The 19,274-nt window shown below is 41.4% G+C and overlaps 1 protein-coding gene across 2 annotated transcripts; it reads right to left on the minus strand.

The window, feature by feature from the left end:
- Window positions 1-6,710: 6,710 nt before the first annotated feature.
- On the minus strand, window positions 6,711-13,094 carry LOC141689870 (pentatricopeptide repeat-containing protein At5g27270). 2 transcript variants are annotated; one of them, XM_074494371.1, is made up of 8 exons: window positions 12,440-13,094; window positions 10,261-11,662; window positions 9,784-10,095; window positions 9,151-9,255; window positions 8,974-9,061; window positions 8,653-8,774; window positions 8,231-8,295; window positions 6,711-7,905 (listed from the first exon to the last, which is right to left on the minus strand). In XM_074494371.1, exons 1-8 carry the CDS (start codon window positions 12,965-12,967, stop codon window positions 7,348-7,350), a joined length of 3,180 nt encoding a protein of 1,059 aa, XP_074350472.1. In that variant the 5' UTR covers window positions 12,968-13,094; the 3' UTR covers window positions 6,711-7,347. The 2 variants fall into 2 exon arrangements, with proteins under 2 accessions (XP_074350472.1, XP_074350473.1); XM_074494372.1 differs by having other exon boundaries at window positions 10,261-11,678; window positions 12,440-12,578.
- Between the last annotated feature and the right edge of the window lie 6,180 nt (window positions 13,095-19,274).

The following is a 19,274-nucleotide window of genomic DNA, read 5'->3' on the forward strand; positions in this document are numbered from 1 at the left end:
TCAACGGGTGTCCTCGTTGGAGAACTTTGGAGTCATCCTGCACTTTGCACCCAAGAGCTTGGGATCACCTGTCCTGCTATCTGGTGGGTTATCCTCATTCGGGGGACAGGGACGCGTCTGGCATTTGGGGTGAACCGTGGCTATACCTGCGTTCGTAATTCAAGGGAGATAGCTGTAGCGGAATGTTATCCTTGCGCAGGGAGATGCATTATCCGTGAAGTCCTGCGATTACAAACGAGCCTTGGGCCTTCGCGGTTGGGCCTCATAGCTGGACATTCCTAAAGCTAGCGGAAGATGGATTCTGGACCGGGCCTGGGAATAAGAAGTCTAAGCCCATTAGATTTCTTGTTCCCCAAGAACTACGTGGGCTTGATCCCCTATAAATAGAGATACGTAGGCAAATTGTGAGGGGTCGGAAGCGAGAGCCATAAGGAGCCACCACCAACCCTAAGCAATCTCAGCCCCCAATTTATCACAACCACCACACTCCGCTCACTTTTCAGGCGAAGAACCACCATTGTAGATCTTGATTTCGGCGACGAACCTCAAACTTTGTTGATACCAAATTCCTCCGTCAACAAATTGGCGCTAGAAGGAGGGGTGCTCATCAAGATCATAATCTCAGGAGGAAGAGATGTCTCGTCACGATGAAGGTTCTTTGACGCAAGAATTGAAGGATAGCCACGGAGGAGTTGCATACAACGGCCACGAAGGAGATCCGTAAAATAAATATTTTTGGCCAGGGGGGTCGAAGGAGATTTGAATGTAGTATCCACGGCCACGACGGAGATCCATGGATGATGATTTCCAGCCATGAGGGTTGAAGTTTACAACCATGGCCACAAAGGAGCAAAGTTGGATGAAAAATTCGGATTAGGTGGGTTAAGCGATTTGCTTACACTGTTTGGGCCGTATCTCGAGTTCCGTAAGTCAGATTTGAACGATCTTATAGCCTACGCGAAGCTTATTGAATTCTCTTTAATTCAGAGATGATATGGATAGGACAATCCAAGTTGAGCAGCCCGGAAACAGAGGAAAACAGCAGCTACGAATTTTTACCAAAAAATCCTATTTGGCTTAGAAGATTGCAAGAAACCCATTCCATTAAGAAGATTGGGAGAAACCTATTTGGTATAGAAGATTTAAGAATCCTATTCTAATTAGAAGATTGAAGAATTCTATTATATCTAGAAGATGGGAGAATCATGTTCTAATTAGAAGATTGGAGAATCCTATTCCATTTAGAAGATTGGAGAATCCTATTCCATTTAGAAGATTGGAGAATCCTATTCCAACGAGAAGACTGAACAATTCTATTTGATTTAGAAGATTTGAGAACACTATTCAGTTCAGAAGACTTAATCAGGCGCAAATCTGAGGACGATCGGGAGGAGAACACTCCAAGAAGAAGGCATTACTATCATGAGCTAGTCATCGTCTTTAACAAGATCCCTCAAGGAAGAGGATTGGGAAAGAGATTTGGCATGGAGAAAATCCCCACAAACTCTTAGGACGCGCCTTGATTAAAAAATTTGGGGCCCAGATGACTTTCAACAAATTCCAGGAAAATTTACCGACTGGACACGTCCGTCCCTCTAGGACGCGTCCTCCAGGTAACATTCCAAGCTCCATATTAATTGTGTTTATTGTAGGTAGGAAATCTTATCAGGAAAAAATCTCATGAGTTACCAAGTGCTGCGTCACAATATATTAAGGCGCGCCCTCTGCATGTGAAACATTCAGTGGAGAATTGCCCTCCCAGGGCGCGTCCTCAGAAGAAAATGTCTATGGAAGTTTTCAATGAAGATGTCATTATAATCAGATGAGTTATAGTCACTACTTGAAGAATGGCTCGATTGGAACTAGTTCCTCATCTTTCAAGACGCGCCCTTTCTTTAAGGCGCGCCCTCGAAAAAAAAATATTGATGGTGAGGTGAACTTTATTGACCACAAGGAGAATCTTAATATTGGAACTTCAAGAGAAAAGAATCTATTAGATTAGAGGTACCATGAATCCTAGGACGCGCCCCTTGATTGTCAAGGTGAGGCCCCAGGACATGAATGAGCTCCTCCATCTAAGGATATAATATTATATCCTCAACAGTTATAAGTAAACTCTCCAAGGCTATCTCTCTCAAGGCGCGCCTTCATTGAAATACCCATGTGATCTTCCTCGACATTACATACATGATTTATAAAGAAGCGAATGAAGTACAATGATCTTCCTAGTATGTCGAGAGTTTAGTTTCAGCGAACGCGCCCTCACATCCTCAATAATCTGAGTGAGTTTTCAAGACGCGCCCTGAGCATATCTGGCTCATATGTTAAGGCTTCTTCTTTCGATATGACTACCAAGGTCATCTGGTTGTCTTTAGCAAAAAGGGAATGTGGGAGTTGCATTAGTTCAGATGAGGAAGATGAGGCTACAAAGTACTTTTGACAAGGTGCACGCTCGGGGGGTAGGTTACCTCTCATTAGTTCTGTGGTGTTACATATTGCCACATGAGTAAGGTACATGGCTTTTCCTAAAAAGAAGAGAGATGCTTAAGGTCGGAAAAATACACATGTTTAAGGAAACGCTCAACTTCAAGAAAATATCTCTGAGAGTGAGATGCCCTTTATCAGATGCCACTTCGTGAGATGCCTCGTTGGGAGATGTTTCAACAAGAGATAGTTTCTGCATCGCTTGAGCTTTGTTAAGATAAAAGCCTTCTAAAAATATTGATCTTTGATTTAGTTTTGTTACATGGAGATTTTGTAGAAGACCCTTGTCGAGGTAGATGCTCCTCTTACAGAGGACGCGCCCTCCAAGGATGTTAGCTTGTCGAGGTAGACGCGCCTCTTACATAGGTAGCTCCCTCCATGGATGATTTCCCTTGTCGAGGTGGATGCGTCTCTGACAGAGGACGCGCCCTACAAGGATGAATACCCTTGTCGAGATAAGACGCTCCTCTTAGAGAGGACGTGCCCTCCAAGGATGAAGACCTTGTCGAGATAAGACGCTCCTCTTGGAGAGGACGCGCCCTCCAAGGATGAAGACCTTGTCGAGATAAGCCGCTCCTCTTAGAGAGGACGCACCCTCCAAGGATGTTAGCTTGTCGAGGTAGACGCGCCTCTTACAGAGGTAGCTCCCTTAAGGAATGATTTCCCTTGTCGAGGTGGATGCGTCTCTGACAAAGGACGCGCCCTCCAAGGATGATTTCCCTTGTCGAGGTGGATGTGTCTCTGACAGAGGGCGCGCCCTCCAAGGATGAATACCCTTGTCGAGATAAGACGTTCCTCTTAGAGAGGACGCGCCCTCCAAGGATGAAGACCTTGTCGAGATAAGACGCTCCTCTTGGAGAGGACGCGCCCTCCAAGGATGAAGACCTTGTCGAGATAAGCCGCTCCTCTTAGAGAGGACGCGCCATCCAAGGATGTTAGCTTGTCGAGGTAGACGCGCCTCTTACAGAGGTAGCTCCCTTAAGGAATGATTTCCCTTGTCGAGGTGGATGCGTCTCTGACAAAGGACGCGCCCTCCAAGGATGATTTCCCTTGTCGAGGTGGATGTGTCTCTGACAGATGGCGTGCCCTCCAAGGATGAATACCCTTGTCGAGATAAGACGCTCCTCTTAGAGAGGACGCGCCCTCCAAGGATGAAGACCTTGTCGAGATAAGACGCTCCTCTTGGAGAGGACGCGCCCTCCAAGGATGAAGACCTTGTCGAGATAAGCCGCTCCTCTTAGAGAGGACGCGCCCTCCAAGGATGTTAGTTTGTCGAGGTAGACGCGCCTCTTACAGAGGTAGCTCCCTTAAGGAATGATTTCCCTTGTCGAGGTGGATGCGTCTCTGACAAAGGACGCGCCCTCTAAGGATGATTTCCCTTGTCGAGGTGGATGTGTCTCTGTCAGAGGGCGCGCCCTCCAAGGATGAATACCCTTGTCGAGGAGGATGCGTCTCTGACAGAGGACGCGCCCTCCAAGGATGAAGACCTTGTCGAGATAAGCCGCTCCTCTTAGAGAGGACGCGCCCTCCAAAGATGAAGACCTTGTCGAGATGAGCCGCTCCTCTTAGAGAGGACGCGCCCTCCAAGGATGTTAGCTTATCGAAGTAGACGCTCCTCTTAGAGAAGACGCGCCTTCCAAGGGTGATTCCCCTTGTGGAGGTGGATGCTCCTCTCATAGAGGGCGCGCCCTCCAAGAATGATACCCTTGTCGACGTGGACGCTCCTCTCATCGAGCAAGACGCTCCTCGTAAAGAGGGCGTGCCCTCTAATGATGTTAATTATTTGAGGAAGACGTCACCTCTTTAAAGGGTGCGCCCTCTAAAAATAGATGATTGAAGAAGATTGTAAAAGTTTTGACTTTGATTTAAATAAATGAATCACGCTATTTGTGGAAAAGATGAGATCAGCGGTTTGGAGTCATGATTTGGAAAGAAGCAGGAAATAAAATATAGAATGGTATTGTGTCATCGATGGAAGGATCACTATCACCAACAAGGCACGTCCTCCTTGCGTCAAAGATTATTTATTACTTGAAGATCAGAGAGCTAGTGTTTTATTCTGGTCGCGCTTTCCTTAGAGTGCGCCCTCATATGATGACCCTTTCAGTTTAAGGCGCGCTCATGGGAGACCAATATTGGGATGAAAAAGTTAGAGAATCCTCAAACCTTTGTTAATGGATTGTGCTTTTCCAAGGTATGTGAGGTGCACACTTTTGTACAAATTCTCTTGTTTCTTACGCAGAGTTAGCTCATGTAAGCTTAGATATGTGGTACATAAGTGGTAAACCTGTCTAGACAAACCAAGGTTAAAGTTATCAAGAAGAGAAGGGGTATTCATAGGTGAAGGCAGGAAGAAATGTGAATGACAATTGTGAACGCGGCAAAGAGTGAGAGCGCGCCGTCATGGTCAATAAGGAGGATAAGATTCCGAAGACGCGACCTTAATTAAGAATGCGCCTTCATAGAGGAAGATGCAGAAGACGCATACTCATACGAGTGGAGGATGACACAAATTTTTGCTTGGATGTAGATATTAGAATTCCAATTTTGTTTCCAACTTCATATGGAATTCGGGGGGTAGTTGTTATAGCCAAAATTTGGTATTGGATCATCTCGGGTCAACTACGGGTCAATTGGAATTGAATTGGGGGAAGAAGATGAATAATTAGGTTTTGGTCTACATTGTATGAAGCGAAGACGCGCCCTGTATATGTAGGATGCGTCCATGATTGTGTAGGCTGTATTTTGGGTTGTCATGTAAAGAGATGAGGAGGAAGATATTGAAAGGAGGAGGACGCGCCCAAGGCGCAGGACGCGCCCTGATAAGTATAAATAACGGGATGAGCTGTACAGGTAATAAGGTTGCCATGCAAGGAGAATATGTGTATTTTACAAGGGGAGGACGCGTCCTGCCTCCTGGAGATGCACACTTTGGGATGGTTGAGCTTGTTCTCATTCAAGACAAAGCAAATAGAGATACTTGGAAGATATAGCAATATGTGGAGTTCGTAGCGTCAGGACGCGCCCAATCGTTCAGGACGCGTCCTATGTGTGAAGAATGCATGATCAAGAGTACTCTTTGAAGAATTCCCTCCTTGAGACGGTCAAGGAGGGGGATGTCCGTGAAAAGCTTGAAGGCCTCCAGGGGTATGCCTGATGATTGAAGGCCTCCTCCTGTATTCAACGGGTGTACTCGTTGGGGATGCGGGGTTAACTTTGGTGTGTGCTTTGGGAACTCTGTTCTTGTATTCAACGGGTGTCCTCGTTGGAGAACTTTGGAGTCATCCTGCACTTTGCACCCAAGAGCTTGGGATCACTTGTCCTGCTATCTGGTGGGTTATCCTCATTCGGGGGACAGGGACGCGTCTGGCATTTGGGGTGAACCGTGGCTATACCTGCGTTCGTAATTCAAGGGAGATAGCTGTAGCGGAATGTTATCCTTGCGCAGGGAGATGCATTATCCGTGAAGTCCTGCGATTACAAACGAGCCTTGGGCCTTCGCGGTTGGGCCTCATAGTTGGACATTCCAAAAGCTAGCGGAAGATGGATTCTGGACCGGGCCTGAGAATAAGAAGTCTAAGCCCATTAGATTTCTTATTCCCCAAGAACTACGTGGGCTTGATCCCCTATAAATAGGGATACGTAGGCAAATTGTGATGGGTCGGAAGCGAGAGCCATAAGGAGCCACCACCAACCCTAAGCAATCTCAGCCCCCAATTTATCACAACCACCACACTCCGCTCACTTTTCAGGCGAAGAACCACCATTGTAGATCTTGATTTCGGCGACGAACCTCAAACTTTGTTGATACCAAATTCCTCCGTCAACAATTTTGATTTGTTATCACTTCATAACTATGAAATTAGGTGCATCCATAATTCAATGCTTCAAGATAAAATCTATGATATATTAAGGGCCTTTTATTATTATCCATTATTTTTCTCATTGGTCACAAACTCAAATCTAATACATTAACTGGACTAATAGGGTGGTTAATTATGTAACAAAAAATTATTAAAATTGGTAAAAGTGACTACATACAATTAAATACATGTTTAAAAAAAAATTAAACACATAACCACTTCCCAACTGGGTTCAATTTCTACATCTTATTGTACCACAATATTAATATTTGGGAAAATATAGCATTTAAAACAAATGTGCTCAGGTTATAGATCAATTGTTGATTAGCAGAACTCACAAGATAAACATATGTAATCAACATAAAAGGAAAGTTAAACATGTATAGTATTATGCAAGATGATTTTAAGTGTTGCAATGTAACTGTATGTAGCTATAGAATCATCTACAAATTACATCACTACCATTCTTCTAAGTGGTTGCTGAAATTAAAAAGATCAGTACGTTCCTTATTTATGAGATTAACTGCCTCAAGTAATCATGTCCACAGACTCTTTGAAATAGTCGAGGAGCTTATGATGCATGCAAAAAATCTGGTTTGGCAAGAGTTTCTGCTGCACTAGAGCACCTAGAAGCAAGCAATTTACGGAATTCCACTGGTTCTGCACTTTTCAGAAATCAACCCAAAGAGAAGAGATTATAGTGTGTGTGTGTGTGTGTTTGTGCTCAGAGAGCCAGAGATAATCATCATGAGCCGATGCTAGCCCACCTTATTGCAACAGTTCATGAAGATCATTGCAGCATGTTTTCAATTTTGCCTGTTTGAGCACATATTCTTCATAGACTTGTGAAGGTTGGAAAGGTCGTCACTGACCATCTCTTTTCATCATACCTTCTGCTACTTTCTTTTCTCATCATATCTATGGTTTCGCCAATAGGGTTCTTCTCATTACTGCCTCACATTATTATATAGATGACAGGTGGCACATTGATTTTGACATACTAGGTAGTTTGAGCTTTTGATCCGACTTGAAGATTTTCAAGGAAATAAATTCCCAAGCTCTTAATAGACTTTAGAATGTCTTCAGCTTTGAGTTCCATGCCAACTGACTTGTACAAATGAACAGCTGCACTCATAATAAAACTGTCTGGTTTCACCAAACCAGTGATTTTTTCATAAAAAGAGATGCCTTCTTTCACATGTCCATAGTCCATGTAGCCTCTAAGTAAAGCTCGATAGCATGCAAGATCCGGACTTAATCCAGCTGCTATAATTTCCTCTAGTACCTTTTCAGCTTCTTTTGTCCTACCCGTTCTTGCAAAGGCAAATAGTAAGAGGTTAAAATGAGCACATGATGGGGGAATTCCATTCTTCCTCATCAATTTAATAGCTTCCTCTGCTTGAGTGTATTTAAGTTCCTTTGTATAAGCTCGAATAAGGGCAAGGTAAGTGAAGGAGTCTGGTGGGCAGCCATCCTTTTGCATGGATTCAAAAAGTTCTTCTGCTTCGTGATGAAGTGTTGCAGTAGAATATACATTCATCATAATATTGTAACTTACCTGCATCAAGTCATTACCTTACTGTCCTTGTGATTTCTTGGTATCTTAGTTTACCAACTAACCAGAGCACAGATAGATAATTATGCTATCAGCTGCAACCTTCGGACTAATATCTTTCATTCTTAATATAGCCATTAAGTTCATAGATGTTAAAGATTTAGTATAGTATTGCTAAGGTTCTGTAATTCTGTTCAAGCTAATTGACTTGGTACCAAAACTCATGGCTGTGGAGATGTCTATTTTAATTTATACACACATAATGTATGATGGTTTTACTTTTTTTTTCTTCTCTGGATTGTAAAACCTGAAAAATTCGTATACGTACCTGCCCAGGTTTTATTCCTTCTTCTCGCATTTTTCTGAATAGAAGGGATGCTTCATCACTTTTACCTACAAAGACGATACAATCAAATTCCTCAGATATTGCAACAGGTAATAACAAAATTCTTTTACTTGAAGATCACAGATATCAAAGAACTCTCTAAGCCTATTATTGTATACTTAAAAAAAAAGTAAATTCTTTCGGGAAAAAAAAATCATGTACACAGTACGGCCCAGCTAGATAATAAATATTGTAAGTTTCAAATTTATTGATAACCATCCAGTAATTCATCTTGAATCTTTTTTCACCTCAATTTGCTTAAGAGTACCTCATGTTAGACAATAAAAATATTGGCTTTGAAAGTATGATAAGAGGTGTAATTCCATTTATGCATATATTTTATTAGGACTTCTGAGTAACTTTACCAGCTTTTCCATAGTAGCATATCATATTAGTGTATGCTTTCTCATCCAAAGCTACGCCTCTACTTTGAGCCATGTTGAATACCTCCACGGCTTTATCTAGATTCCGACCACGTCCATGCACACTGCACACAAAATAAACTGCTTCATCAGTTAAAAACAAATATATGACCTATCTTCATGATTCAACTTTCTAAACGCAAACACCTCTTCTTCATATAAACAATCAGTTAATTAATTAAATCCAGCGATTTTACTCGGTATTCGGTTCTGCACTACGGCTCCAGGCCACAGAGAATTGAACCATCAAGGTTGAGGTTTTACCTGATCATGGTGTTATATGTATGAATTGATGGAATAACACCCAGCGAGAGCATGTGCTCATAAATGCTAGCTGCGAAATACAATCTGCCTGCAAATTATATTGTTCCATGTGTTAATCCAACTTTTTTTTCTCCCAAGCGAGGTACAACATTTAATAATAAGGAAAGATAATATAACCTGCATCTAGCATCGCTTTGATGAAGGTATTGTAAGCTACAGTATCAAGCTCCATTTTGTTACCAATGCAGTCACGAATAACGTTCTCTGCTAGCCGATATTTACCTGTTAAAGGTTTCCATAAATTATAAGGAACATATAGATAATACATGTTTTATTAATAATTAATAGCAACCTTTCTACTAAACCTTTAATGCATGCACATAAGCACTGCCTTTCTCTGCTATGTTAATATGATCACTACCACGTGAGATTTGAGCTTGCAAATGTTAGAGTCTTTACTGTCGATCTTAAATAAATATAAGTTTCAAGTTCCTCAAGTAAGCTCTTACAAGATTACAAAGAGATGGAGTAGTGGTCCATACGTTTTAAAGAATTAATTGACTACTAGAGCTATTGGGTCACACTAGGATGCTGCTTTTGTTAGATTTACATAGCAAATAATTGAAAGATATTTTGTCCTGACTTGTTTATAGAGGACTGAGGGTCGACCTGTAGATGTTAAGGTTGAAGAAGACATAACAGGGAGGAACTTCTTATGACTATCTATAATTTTGAAATTATGATAGCTAATGAATTTTCTAATGCTTAAAGTAGACATATAAATACCAGCTGTGGATGCATCATTCTTACCACAGTTGGTTAAAACATTTACAAGCATGCTAATGGCTACAGCGCCTAAATCATGGCCTTTCACAGTCTCTTCTTTGAAAAACTGGTATGCTTCCTCTGATTTACCACACCTGGCAAATGCATCAATCATGGAACCATGTAAAAGTTTTCTAGCTTTAGATGAATCTGTCACTGCTGCAAAGACTTCTTGTGCTTGTTTCAGTTTCTGTTGCTTCCCGTACAAACTTATCATAGATGCACATGCAGCATCCTCAGGCATGCAACCGAACTTCATTAGTAAGGCATACAGACGTTCTGCTTTTGATGTGTCTCCTGCATGCAAACCCGCTTAAGATAAGTGAAGTATATCATACTATCTTGTGTCCATATATTTAAAGCAAGATGCTTGGAGACTAGATTTATCTGCTGGTGATTTTGTTTGCAAAAAATGATGGCATGGTAAATAAAATAAACTATCAGATTTATGTGAATTCTTGCCTTCTTTAATGAAATTGATTATGAGTTGGCTGGCAACTGTCAAGCCATTAGCAGTTTTGAGCAAAAGTTCGAGTTTTTCTTCTGTTCCACTGGCATCGCCATCTGCCATATACATAATAAGCATCATCCCAAAAGCCATTGTACCACATGCGTCCAAGGGCTCAAAAGAAGCATCATCATCCGGTACTAAAGATTCACCATTAACCAGGGAAAATGTTTGTATAAATTTGTTGTTCTTAAAAGATTCAATTGTACTTAATTCATCTATCAACTGTTCCGCATCTTTTAACATATTCTCCTGGCAATATAACTGAATCACTGTTTTTAGAAGCTCCTCATTAAATTCTACCCTGTCTTTCCTTACCTGGGCAACAAAATTTTTTGCCTTGTCAGTCAAACTTAGTTTCATATACAAGCTAAGCATGTCTTTACAAGAACCAGAATCAGGAATGCCAGTCTTTGCCAGAGCTTGAAATATACCCTCAGCAGCTGCTACATCTTCTTTCATAACATTGCATCGCAATAAGACGATAAAAGCAAATCTTGAAAACATTATGTTTTTAGATCTCATTTCTTCCATAACGCACAGAGCTTTTTCAAAGTTTCCTGAACTAAGATGGACTTGCGCCATTGTTATATAAGTTTTCTCATCAGTAAGTATACCCAGTGTCTTAATCTCTCGGAAAGTATTTTGAGCATCCTCATATAGACCAAGTTTCCCATATATCCTAATTAATAAGCCATAAATAACCTCATCTGCAGCAATTTTATACTTTTCCATTTCTGAGAAGATGGACAGAGCTTTAGAATAGTCCCTGTTTCTATAATGAAGGGCCAGAAGTGATGCACATGTGAAATTACTTGGTACTATGCCGTGAGACTTCATGCTCTCATAGAGTCCGAGTGTTTCATCTGTTTCACCCTTTTTGGCACTTAAACTTATAAGAAGGCTGTAAGTTACCTCTTCTGGTATGAAACCCAAATTTTTCATCTCCCTGTAAGTTCCGAAGGCTTCCTCAGCTTGACCTTGTTTCGCGAACGAGCTTATTACTACTGTATAAGTAAACTCATTTGGCACTACCCCCGTATCAAGCATATGCCTCCACAACTCTGTCACATTCACATGGAGTGATTTTTTCTGCAGAGATGAAAGCATGAAATTGTAAACCGCAATGGGAAGAGATATCCCTCTTTCACGTACAGCAGAGTAGAATGACTCCATAGCCTTGTGGCGTCCCCATCTAGCATATGCACAAAGCATGGTACCACAAGCAACCTCATCCGGCTCACACCCTGATTCAAGCATCTCCAAGAAGGTCTCTTCAGCAAGCTTTATTTTTCCGACTTGGCCATACATACGTATCACAATTGTGTAGACAATGACACTAGGTCGGTAGCTTAACTGTTCAAGCACAATTCTAACATTACACCAAATTAATATGGGCATATCCTTTATACAACTTAAAGGAAATAAGATAAAACCTATATATTTTAAACAAAAGAGTTAAACCTGACAAAAAGAACATAAGAGTTAAGAAGGCTAACATCACAATCTTAATTTCAAACAGAGAAGATATGTAAAGTAATAATTAAGTCATTTCTAGTTCCCAGTCTTATCATGTCACCTACAAAATACAGTACTTGCTCTTCCTTTATTTTGTTCCCTACAAAATTGTTCAAAATATAGTTAATTCATTTGCATTGTCTTACCGAATCATTTAACAATTTTTACAGGTTAGATAAAAGCTTAAATGTCCAAGAAAATTAAATATACACTCAAACTATATACTAGTGTACTACTAAATTTTTCTGTACTACACAGATTCCGCTATTTTGTACAGGCAGGAAAAGCATAGACTCTGACCTAAACAGCAACATGATTCCATTATGGACACAATTATAATCATCCGAATACGACTCAGAAAGATCATTCATTTAAAATCACCCGCAGTTATGACCCGAAATGATCGCCAATTTATAATTTAGTCCTTGCAGCTTATATCCCATTTCTATCAAAATTCTAATACAATATAACATGCCGCTAAAAGGACCAGATATTGTAATTGCCATCCTCATGCAACAGTCATAATAAATTACTCCGAGCAAAATTTCAAAGATCATCATCACTTAAACAATTAGAGTCATATAAACTTAACAAGTAGAAGAAACCGAAAACAACCTGCAATTTCATCCACCCGAAAAAGTCCCTCACTTGTCTCCACCCCTTCTGTTCCTTCAAAACAGTACACATTTCCCTAAAACTCAAAACACTAACAAACCCTCCCATAACAACCCTCATATCATACTCCCCATCCCCTTTCCCAGCCAAACTCCTAACACGCTTAATCGCGGCGACAACATGCTTCCCATACAAATGGCCATTCCTATCATCTTCCAAATACTGCACCATTTGCTCAGGAGACCTCTTAATCCACCTGGGTGTTTGAGCATTAGAGCCCTGGTTTCTCCTCAAAGTGCTCAAGTACTTAGCTTTAGCTTTGATTATTCGACGAGCGTTGTCGTCGGAGAGGGGGTTTTTGGGGTTCTTGGACTTGGGTTTGGGGGTGTTGATGGAATTGCCATCACTTAAAGACCAGGGGTCTGGTGAGATTGCTGAGCAGGTTATTCTTGCTTTTGGGGGTTTGGGTTTTTGTGGGGCTTTGGGGAAGTGAGGTGGGGAGATGAAGGTGGAGCTTAGAGCTTCCATTTAAGGGCGTGTTTGGATGGTTTTGTTTTGTTTTGTTTTGAGGTTAGAGTGAAGAAGACATTGGAGGGAATAAGAAGAAGATAATGAAGTATGAGTCTATGGGTTTTGGAATGAGTGTTTGATGAAAATTGAAAACAACCAATGATATTTTTCATGAGTTGTTTTTGTTTAATCTTTTTTACTTCAAAAATTGAATCTTCAAATTTGTTATATATTTGAATGACTTTTAACCTTACAACTTACCCCATTAATTCTCACACCCTTTGGCTTTTCATTTTACACCCTTTGGCTTTTCATGCTACTTGTAACCTACAAACTCTAGCCCTATATAAACCATTGTAAGATATGTGATTGATATATGAAATGAAAATCTTCTCTATTCTCTTAGTAATTTTGTTCTTGTAATGCTCTCTATATAATATATTCTATATTAGTTTGTAACACGTTATCAGCACGAAAGCTAATAAGATCTGTGGGTGCACCAGAAGGAGAAGTTGGTTTACGAGTTTACACGAGTTTCTTGTCAACACAAGTACTAGTACTAGCTGGGTGATCATTACTTCCTGTCTCTACAAAAGGTATGCCCATGTTTTAATTGTTAAATGAATATATTACCGCAGGCATGATTGCATGTTAGTAAAACTAGATCCATAACATGCTAGTCTATTCTTTTAGTTCATATTTGTCATGTTCACGTATTACACTTTGCGGGTGGTTAAATATATAAGTGGATGCCTGTATAATATTCTGTACTAATCATTTATGCTAATTGCTTGACCTGATTTTCATGCCTGCTTAGTTGAACATTTGCGTAAGTAAAATTAAAATCACTTCACTTGTTTTCTGCTTCATGAATTATTTGTATTAGTTCTTATGTTATCCCTTGCAAATTACTTAAGTGGCTTGATATTTTTATGCTATAATCTGAATGTTGTACAAATTTAGGGAGATTTGCACTTTGCACGAATAGTTAAAAACTAAAAGCTAGGCTATGCCTTGTCTCCTGCAGCTTTTATAATCTATTTCCGTGACTAAGAGTTGATGTAGCAGTAATTTATATTTGTTTTACTTGTGCATGCGTGTTAATAATTGTCATGTTAACTAAGATGGGTTGTTATCAATGAATAGCATATATTTTAGTCTCCGAGACTTAACTAAAATCATGTTCTATTAAACTTGTTGATTAAATGCATCATTATGTGTAATATATTATATTTGTTTAAGTGAGTATATTTGATAAGTGATAATCTGTTTCTTTCGCAAATTATTTGTTATCTTGTCATAAAAAATTATCGCATTGCATTATATTTATGTGCATAAATATTGATGTTGATTCGAGTTTTGTTTATTTTTAGTGAAAATGTCGAATCTTACGAAACTTGAGTTTAACGCACTTGATGTCACCGACAAAAATTATTTGACATGGATTCTTGATGCTGAAATCCATCTTAGTGCAATGGGTCTCGGTGACACCATAAAAGAGGGAAATAAGACCTCTGAACAAGACAAGTGATAGGGATAAATAAATTATGATTGTATAATTAAATACTGCATTAATTGTACAAGTTGTGGGCTGCTAGGCCCAATAAAAAGATATATGAAACTCAGACCAGAAAGGTTAAGCCTAATGGACCAGATCAGGCCTGGTGGAATAAAAAAGGCCCAAAAGCCCTGATTATTAATTAATTTCGTAATTAATTAATAAGGGAAAAATCAGCTATTGAGAAGAGTCCCGATAAGGATATAAATCCTTATAGATTAGCCTCAAGGGGACCTAAAAGGATAAGGGATCAGCTTCCTACTTCCTAGGACTCCTAAGTCTATCCTAATTCAGAGGCTTGTCCACCAAGTCTCCTATACCAAGTCCAATTCAAGGACTCCCACATCTATATAAGGGGTCTCACCCCCACCAATCAGAACTACGTTTTTTGACTTGATCCTTGGCAATCAGCAAGGTACGTAGGCATCTTGTTAAGGCAGATTGAGTCACGAAACACGAGAGCAGCCATTAAAGGCCTTGAGCTCCCGAATCTTAGTATTAAATACAGCAAGTAATAACCTTGATTTCTTATCCATAACATTTGGCGCCGACTGTGGGAAAAACGCAACAACAACCATGGCGAGAACACGGAGAACAACCAGCACTCTGGAGGAGGGAACACCATCAGGGACAACCCAGGTGATTTCATCAACCGTGGAGGTTCCTCCCCATTCAACTTATGCATCTACTCAGGGGGAAGCCCAGACAGGGGCAACTCATCCTCAGCCACAAGGGACAACTCCCCCGATTATTCAAGGTTGGAGGAAGTGGATATGCCGGGCGAAGCGAAGCACGAGGGCGGTCGCCCCCCTATATACGAGGTTTGGATCCTATCCCTGAGGATCGGGAATTTTCTGGTCCATACACTGAGAGAGACTCCGAATCTTCGGATGATGAAGTGGCCCCGAGAAGGAGGCGTCCTGGAAAAGAGCCAATGGCCGATGGAAGGCAACGCCCCCAAAGCACCCCAGGGGCGAATCCCCAAGAAGTGCAGGAAAAGATCAGGGCTCATGAGGCTGAAATCCAAAGGCTGAGGCGTGACTTGGAGGCTCACCAAGCCACCAGAACCCACATACCACCTAGGGGGAGAAATCCTCCTCCTATCATAGACCTGGATGGTCCGGTAAGAAGAAGGGCTGCTGTCCCAAGAACTGATCCAAGCAATCTCCTTCCCCTTGGAGATCCTGATGATCCAACTCCACCCTTCACAGAAGAGATAATGAATGCCCATATCTCAAGGAAATTCAAGATGCCCACTATCAAAGCCTATGATGGCACGGGAGACCCCGCTAATCATGTTAGGACATTCTCTAATGCACTGCTGCTGCAACCCGTGAATGATGCTATAAAATGTCGGGCCTTTCCTCAAACCCTGTCGGGTATGGCTCAAAGATGGGAGCTAAGGAATCCTTAAGAGATTACCTGAATCGTTTTACAAAGGAGGCTTTAAAAGTCCCAGACCTTGATGATAAGGTAGCCATGATAGCACTGCAACAAGGAACTAGGGATGAGTTTTTTAAGATGTCTTTGGCCAAACGACCCCCTGAGAGCATGTTGCAGCTCCAAGAGAGGGCAGGGAAGTATATCAAGGTTGAAGAAAGTATGAGGAAGACCGTAGTAAGTAATGAGCCCACTGGAGGCAAGAAACGAAAAACTGATTTGGAGTATATCGCTAAGGACAAATATCCTAGAACCGAACAAAACCCTGATTCAACCCCCAAGAAGGGAGGACCTGGGCAAAAGTTCACTGAATACGCTAAGCTGAATGCTCACAGAAGTCAGATTTTGATGGAGATTGAGAAAGACAGAGATATTCGCTGGCCTAAGCCCTTGAAGGCTGATCCCGCCAAGCTAGATAGGGGCAAGTATTGCAGGTTTCACAAAGATGTTGGCCATGACACCGATGAGTGTAGGCAATTGAAAGATGAAATTGAGTTTTTGATTCGAAAAGGAAGATTGAATAAGTATACTGGAGATGGAGGGGACAGAAATAATAATGGAAGGAAGAACTTTGAAGATCGTAGGAGGGACCAAGATGATCAGGGGCGGAATCCCCAACCTAGAGGACCAGTTATAAACACCATTTATGGAGGGCCGAGACCTCAAGGGCCTGTGATAAACACGATCTTTGGAGGTCCAACTGCTGCTGGATTGTCCAAAAATTCCAGAAAGGCGTATACTAGAGAGGTTATGCATATTGTTGGAGAAGCCCCGAAGAGGGCCAGGACAGAAGTAACATTGGCCTTTGATGATTCCGACCTAGAGGGTGTGAAGTTTCCCCATGACGACCCGCTGGTCATAACACCAATAATAGGAAACAGCCCGGTTAAGAGGGTCCTTGTGGATAATGGTGCTTCTGTGAATATCTTGCTCCACGACACCTTTCTAAGGATGGGGTATAACGACTCCCAGTTGACACCAACCGACATGCCGATATATGAATTTGCTGGAGTAGAATGTCCTGTGGAAGGGATAATTAAATTGCCAACCACCATAGGTACGGAGCCAAGGCAAGCAACGCAGATGCTAGATTTTGTGGTGGTAAAGGCTAGTTCAACTTATAATGCTATCATGGGGAGAACAGGGATACATGCCTTCAAGGCAGTCCCCTCTTCCTACTATTCAGTCATGAAGTTTCCCACCCGAAACGGGATTGGAGAAGAGAGAGGAGATCAAAAAATGGCTAGAAGCTGTTATGTGGCCTCTTTGAGGGCAGATGGAGTCGGGGGGCAGGTTCTTCCTATTGAAGATATGGATGTTCGAGAAAGTGATGAGAATAGAGGAAGGTCAGCAGAAGAATTGGTTTCGGTTCCTTTAGATCCCAAGAATCCTGAGAGGATGACTTTCATTGGAGCTACATTAGAGGAGCCCCTTAGAGGGAAGTTAGTGAAATTTTTGCAAGAAAATAGTGATGTGTTTGCATGGTCAGCAGCTGATATGCCAGGCATAGACCCGGAGTTAATTACCCACAAGTTAAACGTGGATCCAAGCCGGAAGACAGTGAAACAAAAGAAAAGAAATTTTGCTCCGGAAAGACAAGAGGCTATAAAGCAGGAAGTGGAAAAGCTCTTAGAGGCTGGTTTCATTGAGGAGATTCAATTTCCGGAGTGGTTAGCAAACCCTGTAATGGTGAAGAAGGCTAATGGAAAGTGGAGGATGTGTATAGACTTCACCGATCTGAATGATGCATGCCCCAAAGACTGTTTTCCGCTGCCTAGAATTGATACTTTGATTGATGCCACCGCTGGACATGAGATGCTGAGTTTCATGGATGGGTTTAGCGGATACAACCAGATCAAAATGCATAAGGATGACATTCCAAAGGTATCATTTATCACTGACTTTGGTGTTTATTGTTATCTTGTTATGGCGTTTGGTCTCAAGAATGCAGGAGCCACCTATCAAAGGTTGGTGAATAAAATTTTTAAGGATCTTATTGGGAAAACTATGGAAGTCTATGTTGATGACATGTTAGTCAAGAGTCTAGTAAAGACTGATCATATAACCCATTTGAGGGAAGCTTTTGAGGTCCTGAGGTACCACAAGATGATGTTGAATCCCACGAAGTGTGCTTTCGGAGTAGGATCTGGAAAATTCTTGGGATTGATGGTCTCAAAGAGGGGAATTGAGGCTAACCCCGATAAAATAAAGGCAATCCTGGACATGGAACCCCCAAAAACTGTCAAGGATGTTCAGAAACTCACAGGAAGGGTTGCTGCGCTAGGACGATTCATCTCCAAGTCAGGAGACAAGTGCTTGTCATTCTTCAAGTCATTAAAGAACATTAAAGACTTTGTATGGAGTGAGGAAAATCAGAAGGCATTTGAAGAGTTAAAGAAGTATATGGGCCAGGCCCCGTTGTTGGCCAAGCCAGTTCTGGGTGAAGTTTTATTCTTGTACTTGGCTGTTTCAGAAAGCGCCTTGAGCGCGGTATTGGTTAAGGAGGAACTGAAAGTCCAGAAACCCGTATACTATGTCAGCAAAATTTTGCATGGTGCTGAGTTGAATTATTCAGCCATTGAGAAATTCGCTTTAGCCTTGGTGATGGCTTCAAGAAAGCTGCGTCCTTATTTTCAAGCTCACCAAATTGAAGTGCTAACAAATCAGCCACTGAGAAATATCATTTACAGTCCCAAGGCAAGTGGGAGACTAATTAAGTGGGCAATAGAGTTGGGAGAGTTCGATCTCAAGTATAAGCCACGTATGGCCATAAAAGCCCAGGCACTAGCTGACTTCGTGGTGGAATGTACCATACCCAACCAAGAAGTCGGGGGGCAGGAAGATACCACACCTCAAGACAAGAGAGTCGACAATGGGGACAAGGAGAAAGAATATTGGGTTCTCTATTTTGATGGAGCATCAAAAATAAATTCCAGTGGAGCAGGGTTGGTTTTGCAAAGCCCTGATGGATTCTTAATTGAGTATGCCATGAAGCTAGACTTCCCAACCACAAACAATGAGGCAGAGTATGAAGCCCTGATTGCTGGGACACTTAGAGTCAAAAACTTAAAGGTCCGTGGAGACTCGAAGTTGATCATATCCCAGGTAAAGGGAGAATTTGAAGCAAGGGATGATACGATGGCAAAGTATGTTCGCCTAGTAAGGGCTGTGATGACCCAATTTAATGAATGCCATGTTGAACACATTCCAAGGGAAGAAAATGCTAAAGCAGATGCGCTATCAAAGTTTGCTTCATCTGAGATTGAAGAAAGTTCAGGAAGTGTGTACTTCCGTGTTTTGAAGACACGAAGCATAGATGTTAAGCTT

Source organism: Apium graveolens, chromosome 10 (genome assembly GCF_009905375.1).
Source record: "Apium graveolens cultivar Ventura chromosome 10, ASM990537v1, whole genome shotgun sequence".
NCBI lineage: Eukaryota > Viridiplantae > Streptophyta > Magnoliopsida > Apiales > Apiaceae > Apium > Apium graveolens.